This window comes from Carcharodon carcharias, chromosome 6, assembly GCF_017639515.1.
Source record: "Carcharodon carcharias isolate sCarCar2 chromosome 6, sCarCar2.pri, whole genome shotgun sequence".
NCBI classification, from domain to species: domain Eukaryota; kingdom Metazoa; phylum Chordata; class Chondrichthyes; order Lamniformes; family Lamnidae; genus Carcharodon; species Carcharodon carcharias.
The window spans coordinates 175,924,863-175,938,144 of NC_054472.1; the positions used below are offsets into that span (position 1 = coordinate 175,924,863).

At 43.4% G+C, this 13,282-nt stretch overlaps 1 protein-coding gene across 2 annotated transcripts in view; it reads right to left on the bottom strand.

Annotated features, from left to right (window-relative positions):
- The window catches only part of LOC121279334 (protein spire homolog 1-like), a 278,331-nt gene that overhangs the window by 225,850 nt on the left and 39,199 nt on the right, over nucleotides 1-13,282 (bottom strand). For both annotated transcript variants that reach the window (XM_041190495.1, XM_041190494.1), the window contains exon 2: nucleotides 10,455-10,489. In XM_041190495.1, the coding sequence (XP_041046429.1) occupies nucleotides 10,455-10,489 (35 nt within the window). The remainder of the gene's footprint in view (nucleotides 1-10,454; nucleotides 10,490-13,282) is intronic.

Genomic DNA, 13,282 nt, shown 5'->3' on the forward strand with positions numbered 1-13,282 from the left:
TGTGGGCCATCAGTAGCAGCAGAATTGTACTTGAACACAATCTGTTAACTCATGGCCCAGCATATTCCCCACTCTACCATTACCATCAAGCCAGGGGATCAACCCTGGTTCAATGAAGAGTGCAGGAGGGCATGCCAGGAGCAGCACCAGGCATACTTAAAAATGAAGTGTCAACCTGGTGATGCTACAACACAAGACTACTTGCATGCCAAACATCATAAGCAGCAAGTGATATAGACAGAGCTAAGCGATTCCTCAACCAATCATTCTGATCTGCAGTCCTGCCACATCCAGTCATGAATCGTGGAGGACAATTAAACCTGCTTCTCTCCATTGATTGACAGACACCTTGCTAAGAAGTGCAAATAGTGCAAATTCTGTTCTGTCAGTTTCAGGCAATGTAGCTGGAAGTTTTCGTTATGACAGTTGTAGCTGCTATGAAAACTTGGCTGGGTTTCAAAAGCTTATATTAATTAAAGAATTATTGAAGCATTTAAGAAGCTGTAATAACAGAATATTTCTATTGCATAACTCCTGAGGATTGTGCTTAGTGGAAACTGGGTGAGTGACAATGGAGGGTACATGGGGGCCATGAAGGTGGCATTGATGTGTCATGGGTAATCTGAGAGGGCATGAGGAAGGGTGGGGTTGAGAGGCCATGGGGTGACATGGGTAATCTGAGGGAGGCACAGGCCACCATGGCCACGGGCAGTCTGAGGGGGCATGGGGATGGGTGGGGCGTGAGGGATGAAGTTTATGGGGCCTTAAAATGACATTGGAAGCTGGGCTGCTGTATGGAAGAGTGGAGGTGCCTCTGCACACACACCTCACACACTCCACTGCGCCTCACAAAATGCACTGCAAATCTGACCCCTGTTTAAAAAGACAAAAGTCCTGGGTAAAGTCACACATGGATCGGGCATGCATTTCGGAACGCGCAGAAGTGCGCAGGTGAGGTTTTCCCAAACCCACAGGACAATCTGACCCATGGATTCATAGCTCCAGCCTGCACTTCAATCTTATACAAGGGAATCAAGTTTATGGGGGCAGGCAGGAAAGTGGAGTTAAGGCCACAATCAGGTCAGCCATGATCTTATCAAATGGCAGAACAGGCTTGAGGGACAGAATGGCCTACTCCTGCCCTTACTTCTTAAGTTATTATGGTCTTATGAATCGTTAAAGTTACTTGGTTGGTGCTGCCAGGTGCACCAGACCCTGAGGTTGGAAGCAGTTGGCATTACGGTGGTACAAGAACCAATAGAAAAGCAGATGCCTTAAATAGATAGGAGTGAGCTCTGAATCCAACGTGCCAATCCCTACATTATAATCAAATCCCAATCATTACAACAACAGCTTGCATTTGTGTAGGATCTTTAATATGGTAAAACATCCCAAGACCCTTCACTCGAGTGTTTATCAAAACAAAGTTGACACTGAGTCACATAAGGAGATATTAGGGCAAGTTTAACCAAACATATGGTCAAAGGGGTAGGTTTTGAGGAATGTCAAAGTAAGAGAGTGAGAGAGAGATGGAGAGGCTCAGGGAACGAATTCCAGAGTTTAGTTAAATGTTAATCCCAGAGGCTGAGTAAAATTAAGCAGATCAGCCACATATTGGTACAGGTTAATCCAAACTGCCCCTAGCCCAATGAATTACAGAGTGAAAAAAAGACAATGTCCAGATGTGAAAGCGAGGTTTTGGTGATGCAGGAATGTAATAATTCTCTTTAGAGGCAGCCAGCAATATACAATCAGTATCAAGTTTCTGAGGGAAATCTATGAGTAAGGTGGGGGCGAAGCAGACGAGGCCGGAAAATCCCACCCAAAGCCTCCTGGCTCAGAAGCAGGAGTGTTACCATGACTGACATCTCGTAAATAACAGAATAGGACATGTTCACATGGTCTGACAGCCGCAGGAGTAAGAATAAAATGTGGAATTTACACTCGAGATGGAATTCACTCACGTTGGTTAAACTTGCCTTAATTGGTGCACCAGTTTCCACTTAGAACCCACAATAGCTGGAAAATCTTGTACACTGTTTTGATGAGGCACAGTAACTCTTTCGAGTACGAACACGTTTCCATCTGTTTCTTCAGATGAAGTTACATTGTTTCATAGTTTGCCATTGTGAGATTTGAACTCTTGATCTTGGGGTTGCAAGCCCAGTACCATTGATGAGGCACAGTACTGGTGTTAATTGTCACCCGCTCCTGATCATTGAGATAATTGTACAAAATGAAGCACTAAAGAAACCAAATCAATCCAATGCAAAGTATGGAACATTGACATGGCTGAGAACAGTGGTTGCATAAACCCTGAAGAAGCTCTTCAGCCCATTAAAGGAAGAATTGAGCACACAGCTAGCTTGCAGGCTGCGTTTCCTTTGGATACCTCAATGAAATTAGGCAAGCCTTGCCTCTGTTGAATTGGTTATACAGTAATGGAAACACTAACAATGTCTGCTGCCAATTTCAACAGTGAACTGAATATTCACGAAAGCAACTGCCCTCTGCTCCCATACTCATTTCCCCCAAAGTAATTCAGGTTTGTTTCACTAACTTGTGTTAAGTACATTTTCTAACCAGTGCTACTCCCATTTAAAAAGCTTGATGTATTCGGGCTAAATATCTCTGAACTTGTTTTTAAACCACAGGCCTTTATCTGTATCACACTCTTATTTGAGGCTCACCTCTGTTTCCAAAAATCTGCTCCCTGTAGGTTAGGTTGCTCGCATGAGAAGTTCAGTTTGGAATACAGGCAAGATTCCGCAACACAAACCCAGTAAGTTTATAGAACAGAAAATCCAAACGCATGAGGGACCATTTTCCCATTCCCTACTCCAAGCCTGACTGCAAAGCACTTGAAGTGCGCGCTATCTACAATGGCCTCAAACCGCTTCTACTTCCGGGTTCAGTTCATCAACCGAGGCCAGGTGCACAACCCTTGTTGAAGTTACCAACCCTCCAGGATTGCCCCTGAGCCCCCAGCAATTAAAGACTGATCTCCAGGGCGCTCCTGAGAACACTCAGTTGGCAAGGCAGTGCCACACCACCACTTTCTGGAGGACAATTAGTAATGGGCAATAAACATTGGTCTTGACAGTGTGCCCACATCCTATGAGTGAATAAACAAAAACATAAGGACAATAAAATATTGTCTTGTTAAAAACATTTCCTTTGAATACATTTATTTATTAGCTATGAAAATATCAGATCAGGGGAAAGGGTTGTTTGACTGACAGTGAAGAACCATCCAGTTGGCATTCCAGTTGGTGGGGGAAGGTGTGTGCTGTCAGTAGGGATATGTTGAGTGACCAATGGCAATGGTGTGGGGGTGGGGCAGTGAGAGGTGCAAGGTCACCTTCAGGAATATATCTGCCTACCCGCCCACCCCTCCCTCAACTCCCTGCTGCAGTTCAGGACCACCATCCTCCCATGCAAAGCCCAGGGCCTGGAAGCTGGGAGGAAAACCAAGCGGGCCCAAGAGGTCTTCAACAGCTGGACTGTTACAAAATGCAACCTGCCATGCCAATCCCTGTCCTTAGAAATAAAACCTCTGTCTGACTTACATTGGTTTCCATTACCAGTTAGGGGGAGACAGTGACATTGTGGTAATCCAAAGGCCCAGGCTAATGCCCTGGGGAGAAGGGTTCAAATCCCACCGCGGCATCTGGTGGAATTTAAATTCAAGCAATAATCTGGAATTGAAAAGTTAATCTTAGTAATAGTGGCCGTGAATTGATTGTTGTTAAAAACCCATCTGATTCACTAATGTCCTTTAAAGGAAGGAAATGTCCCATCCCTACCTGGCCTGGCCTATATTTGACTCCAGGCCCAATGTGGTTGACTCTTAACTGCCTCAAAAGCCACTTGGGTTCAAGGGCAATTAGAGATGGGTAACAAATGCTGGTCTAGCCAGTGATGCCCACATCCCATTAAAGAATGAAAAAAAAAACAACTTTGCTGCCAGCCCCTGTCTAATCCAAGAGATAGTTGGAGTTGCCAAGTTTGGTTAGGAATATTCCTGGAGGTTTCATCTTGCCTCAATAACCCCACCCTGCATTGCTGCCATTGGAGATTTTGAAAGGAAACAGCCTCTTTAATACCTGATTGTCAGCCTTTTATCCCCATTGCTGATATTTTTATAATTAATAAATAAAAGTGTTCAAAGAAAACGTGAAAAAAAATGCCCTTTCATGCCGACTTTCCTTTCGAGTTGTTCGTAGCAATGGCCTGGAGACTGATCTTCAAATTCCTGGAGGCAGTCCTGGACAGTTAAGAACCTGCGGTCTAAGGCCTATTTTCTGGATGCTCATCACATTTAACGTCCTTCTAATGTTGGAAGAAGGAAAATGAGTTGACAGGGCCGGGAATACTTCCTCCCGCTTCATTACTAAAGCATCACCTTAGCCTGTGCCATTGGTGTCATACTGTGTGCCCAGGTTGGGCAAAACTCCTGAAATCCAGGGGCAATGTAAAGGGCCAGAGATCCTACATCATAAGACTCTGCCCCTTGTTCTCCTGTGTTTACTCCAGCGAATAAGCTCAGCATGGACTTGATGGGCCAAATAGCCTGCTTCTGTGTTATAATGATGCTATGAATAAGTATTCCTTGGGAGAAAAACACAGGAAAGTTGAACTTGTTATTCCACAGTCATAACGTGGGGAAAAGCTTCCCAAATGATGGGACAAGTTAGAATTTGTAAGTTAATGGAAGATGGTGGAAGGGAAAATCTGTCAGCAGCATACAGACTTACAGAATACGAGGTGGTGATCAATCTCATTTGCAGTCCTAATTTCCTGCTTTCCAATTTAAGGCTCACATCAAGCTTAGTGAACATGCATTTTTAATATTACATTGTCAAGGAGATGACAGGCAGAGCATCTAGATAAAGGAAAATACAGATCAGCAAACATTGACACCCAACACACTGATCCAGGTCATTGTATCAAATAAATAAAACACTATATCTTTTGTGGCCCTAATTGTAATGGATAGGTGCAGCCAAACAGATTATTTTTGCAGCAAAATATCTTTGTAATGTGTATGTAAAACACATTCACATTAAACAAGCTCTATAATTATGAATATATATCTTTTCCCCACACCATTGTGAAGTGCCTTGGGACACTCTCGAATGTTCCAGATTCTATGTCAACGCAAGTTACTCCAATACAAATATATGACTTTTCCATAATAAGTAACTTCTTATAGATCAAGTGCAGCTTTAATTAATATCTAGGATTAATAATTTACTTCTACATTGACACAGGTTTTTTTTGCATATTATGCCCTGTGCCATCAGTGGGTGAGTCTAGTCACTTTTATCCAGAGTTCAGATGTATACACAGTGCTGGAAGTAAAAGTAATAAAGAGCTTCGAGGCTGAACTTTCAACATGGAATGAGCAAGCCAGCTCTGAAATGTTATTTCCACCCTATTAGTTTCAAACAGATCGATCATTAACATTGCAGGATAAATTGTCCATTAAATTTCATCCACAAGACAAATACTGACAACAGCAGTCAGGGGAATTCTGATGTCTGTGTCACTCTCTAGAGACCTGTATTAATAACATAACAGGAAACAAAGCAAATCTAACAGAGTAAAGGTGAAGGTTACATAGAATTAAGTAGGACCTGTGGCACAGAAACAGGCCATTCAGCCCAACTGGTCTATGTCAGAGTTTATGTTCCGCATGAACCTCCCATCTAACCATATCCTTCTATTTCTTTCTCCCTCGTGTAGAAATCTAGCTACCCCTTAAATGCCATGGGAGCTTCTACAGAGGGCCAATTTTCATAAGAGCTTCCCTTTCAAAGTTAACAGGATCAATATTAAAATCTATACTTGTCTCAGCTACTCGATTCTGCTAGTGAGTTCCATATCCTGATCGTGTTCTGGTTAAAGAAATTTCTCCTGAATTCCCTACCAGATTTATTAGTGACTATCTTATTCTGATGGCCCTGGTTCTAGACTCCCCCACTAGTGGAAACAGAGGGTCCACAAATCTTCTGCATAAGAGAATTCTCTTATATAAAAAAACTACATTGGTTCCAGACCTCTTGATAGACATTCAATCAATGGGTTCAGATCACAAACTGGTCTGGCTATATCAGCTATTCTGTGCCTTTATTTCCTGTGATGCTTCCTCATATTACAGATTCTGAACAAGAATACTTTCCTAAACCAAACAGCAATTTTATTGCAAAAAAATGTTTTAACTTCAATTTGAAGAATAAATTTAAGCATTTTACTGTGTGACCACGAACTCAATTACACAAATTTGTAATAAAATGTTTTATCCTTGGTTGATGTCATCCATTATAAAATATTTGCCCCCACATATTTTTCCTCTGTAGAGTGATTAATTATAAAAAATAGAATAACAAACTAACAAGAGCTGAAGGTATCACACAGATAAAAGCCAAGGGCGGGCATGGGAAAATGCAGACTTTCTGGCAGCAGTGTTGACTTTGTTCTTTAAAGGGAATGGAAGACAAAGAATGTGGTAATGTTAACTCTGCCGACACACTCCACTGATGCTCACTCGTGTCACTTGGGCAATCTTTAAACTGGCACAGTAAGACTTTGCATAGTTCTGTCCCGGTTGGTTGGTAATTCACTGCTGCCGTGATACAAGCAATATTGTGGCACCACAGAACCGCTGGGGTCAATTCTAACTTCGTCAGCCTGCAGGGGATGAGGGGGCATCACCCACATGCATTGCATGGGCACTCTTACCATCCTGCTCGCAGCTGCACCTTTCCATTTGCTTTTACATCCTGTTTATAATGGGATGCCCAAAGCCTCACACATTATTCCAACTGTAGCCTAAATAAGACCTTGTAAAAATTCACTGTTACATAGGATTATATTACATAGGATACACAGCACAGAAAATGACTACCCCCTGCCCCCACATCCCCCCACCCCCCAACCTATCATTGCCAGCATTGGTGTTCTACTTGAGTCTCCTCCCATCTTTCTGCACCTAAATCTATCATCATAAGCCTCCATTCCCTTCTCCGAGTTCTACATTCTCACCACTCCTTGGGTAAGAAGTTTTTTCTGAATTCTCTATTGGATTTCTTGGTGATTATCCTATATTGACGGCCTCTAGTTATGCTCTTCCCCACAAAAGGAAATATTCTCTCTGTATCCATTCTTTCACAACATCTTATCATTTTAAAGACCCTTATTAGGTTACCCCTATTTTAAAGAGAGAATATATGTATTCCCACTTATTTCTGGTATCATCCTTGCAAATCGTTTTTGCACCGTCTGCAATGCCTCTATGTCCTTTCCAATATCTAGCGACCAAAACTACACACAGTACTCTAAGTGTGGTCTATGAGCACCTTGTTTTTAGATTTTGTACCTTTGGATTAAAAGCCAAGGATCAGCACCTCTACTGTTTATAAGACTTCACCATTTATGATATATTTCCATTTCCTGATCTTCATTCCTAAATGTGTTATTCTTCTACACCTGCCACCTATCTGTGACCTGTTGGCCTATGTGTGACTTGCCACAAAAGTATCTGTCAGATCATCATCACAATTTGCCATATGTCTAATTTGCATGTTGTCACCAAATTTTCACTTCATTATTTAATTGCTCACTTGATTACTTAAATCTAGATCAGTTATGTTCTCATTAATAAGGATGGCTCCAACCATCGTGAACAATAAATGCCACATTTCCTTTTTCTTATATACATTCACTCTTTCAATGGGTCGGTGTGGCTGGGCCAGCATTTATTGCCCATCCCTAGTTGCTCTTGAGAAGGTGGTGGTGAGCTGCCTTCTTGAACCACTGCAGTCCATGTGGTGTAGGTAGACCCACAGTGCTGTTAGGGAGGGAGTTCCAGGATTTTGACCCAGTGACAGTGAAGGAACGGCGATATATTTCCAAGTCAGGATAGTGTGCCAACAAAGGAATTAAACAATGTTGGCACGGCCCTTATTTTTTTTAGAAATCTGCACTGATTGGAATTGACTGGCTCACTTTATCAGTATTATAGGCACTAGTAATTTACCAACAACTGAAGTTAAGATTATAATTTTCCAGCTTATCTCTGTTTACTTTTTCAAACAGGGGTATCACATTTCCTATCTTGCAGCTTTCCAGCAACCTTTTCCGACCTTACCTAACTACTCTCAGGATTACCCCATTTAGACCTCAGGTTCTGTAGCTACAGCTTCCTACATTTTTATATATTAGCACCGGTTTGCATCGCAGAAAAGCCGCAGTCATGGAGCAGGAGTTAAGATTTAAGCTATTTTAATAAGTCTGATTGTTGCTGTTCTGACCCTCAGCACAAAGTACAAAGCTTGATACTGAAAGGCAGGAAGAAATTGGCTTATTGATGGAGGTGGCTGGTTGGTGCACGATTTGGGAAGAAGTGGTCAGAGAAAGGCTTGTTGCTGAAGCTCAAAGGCCTAAGTCTGGATTTGCTTCTTGGATCAAGGGGAGCAGTGGGGCAGGATTTCTGACTGCCCTCTCCAACCGCACTGTAACCCTGTCCCATGTTCCTGGGTCCAGAGGTGTTAGCAATGCTTGCTCACCAACCAGGAATCAGGTAGTACTGTAGAAGGACCATAGCTGCATCAAGCAGACAGTAGAAAGGACCATTCAAGAAACAGAAAAGCCTCAAAGATGAACACAACAACTAAGGCTACAAAGCTAAACGCTTGGGTCCACTCTCTTAGCACCCCACCCCACCACTTAGAAAACACACAGCTATCCCACCACTAACCTGGGCCTGCCACAACCTATCACAGTCTAAAGGAAGGAAATATGGGCACGGTAACTACTAGGCTCACACCCCTTCCCCATTGGCATGAAGTTGATTGGGACAGTGGTCCACCGGGGCCAGGCTGAGGTGGGAAATGGAGCAGAATGTTGGGCAAGCTTTGCCATCTGATTTCACTCCATTTTCCATTGGTGCCTGTAAATGAAATTGAAGGGATCGCATCTGACCCGAAGACTGTCACCTTTTACATCGCTTGGACATCAGGCTGAGTTCTGCTAACACTAACATGCACTTTTTTTTTGCCTGTCCCATAGATTAAGCACTCTGCTACTACACAACAAAATATTTCACTAACCCGGTCAACGGTGTGGTAAACAACCAACCCAAGGTGTCAGGGCGAGTGCCTTGGAATGCCAGTCAAGACTGTGAATTCCTAAACCCTTGATTCATTTACTCAGCAATGCACCAGAAAAGGCACCACAAAACAAGGGCCCAAACATTCCCTACAGGAGCAGAGCAATAATCAAGGAAGGTTGGGTTTAGTATCTTCAAAAAAGAACTTCAACTGATGAAATCAAGCATGCAAACAACAAGAAATGAAAATCAAGTGAACCATCAAACCAGGTTTGGCAATAAGACAAAGATTGGTGATTATGGTAAGCAAGGAGGCATAAAATTACCAAGGGACATAGACAGATTAATTGAATGGGCAAAACTCATTATTTAACGAGCATTATTTAAATGGTGGAAGGCAAGGGACAATGGAGGCCAAAGGTAATTTACGGGTCCATGTGCACAGATCACCAAAGTGTAGTAGTCAGGTACAAAAGAAGGGGAATGGAATCTAAATTTATACCTGGAGGGCTAGAATATAAAGGGGAGGAAGCTTCCCTGGTTGGACCACATCTGGAGTAGTGTGTACAGTCCTGGACACCGCACCTCAGAAAGGGTAGATTTTCCATGGAAGGTGTGCAGCATAGATTCACTTGAATATTGTCAGAGCTACAAGCGTTAAAAAATTAGGAGAGATTTCATAAGTTAGGCTTGTACGCCCTGGAATATGGAGGGTTAAGGGGTGATTTGATTGAGGCTTTTGGGATATTGAAAGGAATTGTTAGGGTTGACGGAGAGAATTTTCTTCGCATTGATGGGGAGAGTATCTCTGACAATGAACATAACCATTTAGAGCCAGGCCAGTCAGGAGAGTCGTTAGGCAAAACTTCTTTACACAAAGGGTGTTAGAAGTGTGGAACTCTCTCTCAATAAAAAACAATAGATGCTAGCTCAATTAAAACACCTAAATCGTGGATTGTATGATGAAGGGATCTGAGGACATTAAAAGATATGGAGCCAAGTCGGGTAAATAGAGTTAGCACACAGATCAGCCATGCCAGTACAGGCTTGAGGGGCTGAATAGCCTACTCTTGTTCTGAGGTATAACAGGCAACTGAAATGCCCACTTATGCTATCAAACAAAGTCAAAATTATCAGCAATATTTCCATTTCCTCCTGACATGGTGAAAGGAAGCTTTCCCCTTCGTAATGGATCCAAAGATCTGCAAGTAATCTGCTATGGAGCAAGAACCGGAGTTTAGATTTAATCAAGCTCAGGGAGGAAACAGGACTAAACAATTATTAGCAGATCCTTCTTCACGGAATAATCAACAATAGTTTGAGCATTTTAGCCATTGCTTACCTCTGGTTCTGTACACCGGCTTGTTTCCCCTTTATCTAGAAAACAAAAAACAAACATAATTTAGGCTTTTTTTTCTCAGCACATTGCAGCAGCTTACAAGGCACCAACTTTCACTGCAAGCAGCAAGAGAACAGAGTTCAATGTTGCAGCTAACAAAATCTACTGCACAATGCTTGCACACACTGCTGCTTACACCAGACAACCCAATCACACTAGCTGCTTTGGAATCAAATTGCTTCATTTAAACTCTCAACAACAACAACATCCTGCATTTATATAGCGGCTTCATCAGGAAGAAACCGCTCCAAGGTACTTCACAAAGGCGTAAGGAAAAATATGACAGTGAGCCAAAGAAGGAGTCGAATATTAGGTGACCGGAAGCTTGGCTGAAGAGATGGGGTTTTCAAGTGGGTCATAAAAGGAGGTGGAGAGGCAGAGGGATTTACAGAAGGAATTTCACACTGTTGGACCCAGGCAGCATAAGGCATGGGCATTCTAGAGACCTGAGTCAGAAGAATCAAGATATTTTAATTCATTTTTGTCATGTCGGTGTCTCTGGCAAGGCCAGCATTTATTGGCCATCCCTAATTTGAGGAGGTGGTGGTGAGCCGCCTTCTTGAACCACTGCAGTCCCTGTGGTGTAGGTACACCCATAATGCTGTTAGGGAGGGAGTTCCAGGATTTTGACCCATTGAAGGATTGCAATATGTTTCCAAGTCAGGATAGTGTGTGGCTTGGAGGGCAACTTGCAGGTGGTGTTCACTGCTGCCCTTGTCCTTCTAGGTGGTAAAGGTCATGGGTTTGGAAGGTGCTGGCAAAGGAGGTTTGGTGAGTTGCTGCAGTGCATCTTGTAGATGGTACACACTGCTCCCATTGTGCGTTGATGGTGGAGGGAGTGAACAGATGGGGTGCTGGATGATGTCGAGCTTCTGGAGTTTGAAGCTGCACTCATCCAGGCAAGTGGAGAGTATTCCATCACACCCTTGGCTGGTGAACAGACTTTAAGAAGACAGAAGGTGAGATACTTGCCTCAGAATTCCAAGTCTTTCACCTGTTCTTGAAACCACATTTGAGCTTCTGGTCAATGGTAACCCCCGGTGTTGAAGCTAGGGGATTCGGCGATGGTAATGCCATTGAATGTCAAAGGGAGGTGGTTAGATTCTCTGTTGTCAGAGATGGTCTTTGCCTGGTACTTGTGTGGCACAAATGTTGCTTGCTACTTATCCACACAAGCCTGAATGTTGTCCAGGTCTTGCTGCATTTGGAAATTAATTGCTTCAGTATCTGAGGAGTTGCGAATTGCACTGAACATTATGCAATCATCAGCCAACATCCCCACTTATGACCTTATGATGGAGGGAAAGTCATCGATGAAACAGCTGAAGATGGTTGAGCCTAGGACACTACCCTAAGGAACGCCTACAGCAATATCCTGGGACTGAAGTAATTGGTTTCCAACAAACACAACCATCTTTTTTTTTTGCCAGGTAGGACCCCAACCAGTGGAGAGTTTTCCCCAATTCCCATTGATATCAATTTTGCCAGGGCTCCTTTTTGCCACATTTGGTCAAATGCTGTTTTGATATCAAGGGCAGTCATTCTCAAGTCAGCTCTGGAGTTCAGTTCTTTTGTCCATATTTGCGCCAAGAGGACAAGAGCTGAGTGGCTTTGACAGTACCCAAACTGAGTGTCAGTGAGCAGGTTATTGCTAAGCAAGTGCCACTTAATATGCATTGTTGATGACCCCTTCCATCACTTTACTAATGATCGAGAGTAGACTGATGGGGCGGTAATTAGATGGGTGGATTTGTCCTGCTTTTTGTCGACAGGACCTCCATGGGCAATTTTCTGAAGACTGGCATCTGTCATGCTAGGAACCTCAGGAGGAGGCCGAGATGGATCATCCACTCAGCACTTCTGGCTGAAGATTGCAGCAAATGTTTCTGCCTTGTCTTTTGCACAGATGTACTGGGCTCCCCCGAAATTGAGACTGGGGACATTTGTGGAGGCTTCTGCCCCGGTTAATTGTTCACCACCATCATGATTGGATGCAGCAGGACTGCAGAGCTTAGATCTGACCCATTGGTTGTGGGGTGGCTTAGCTCTGTCTAACGCTTGCTGCTTCCACTGCTTTGCACGCAACAAATCCTGTGTTGTAGCTTCACCAGGTTGACATCTCGTTTTTAGGTGTGCCTGGTGCTGCTCCTGGCATGCCCTCCTTGCACACTTCAGTGAACCTAGGTTAATCCCTGACTTGTTGGTATTGGCAGAGTGGGGAATATGTCGGGCCATGAGGTTATAGTTTTAGGGCTTGTAGAGCAGGAGGAGATTAGAATGATAAAAAGAGCAAGGTCCTGTTAGAATGCAAATACAAGTATAAGAATGTTAAATAGGAAACATTGGGGACTAAGAGCCAAAGTAGATCAGCAGTTGGGTGAGTGGGGCTTGGTGTTGTATAAGATAGCAGACATAGAGTTTTGAATGAGCTGCATTACAGAGTGTCAAGATGGGAGGTTGGCCAGGAGAGCATTTGAACAGTCAAGTCGGGATGTGACAAAGTCTTGGGAGGAACTCTGGGGCAGAAATAGGTGATGTTACCAGAGTGGAAATAGTCAGTTCTCAGTGATGGAGAGGACATAGGATCAGAAGATCAGCTCAGGGTCAAAGGAGATGCTGAGATTGCAAACACGCTGGTAATCTTGAGACTTCGGCTAAAGTGGGGCTTGGAATCAGTGGCAAGGACACAGAGTTTGTGGTGGGAGCCAAAGATGGTGGCTTTGGTTCACCTTAATGTTTAGCTGGACAAAACTCCAGCCCATACGAGACTG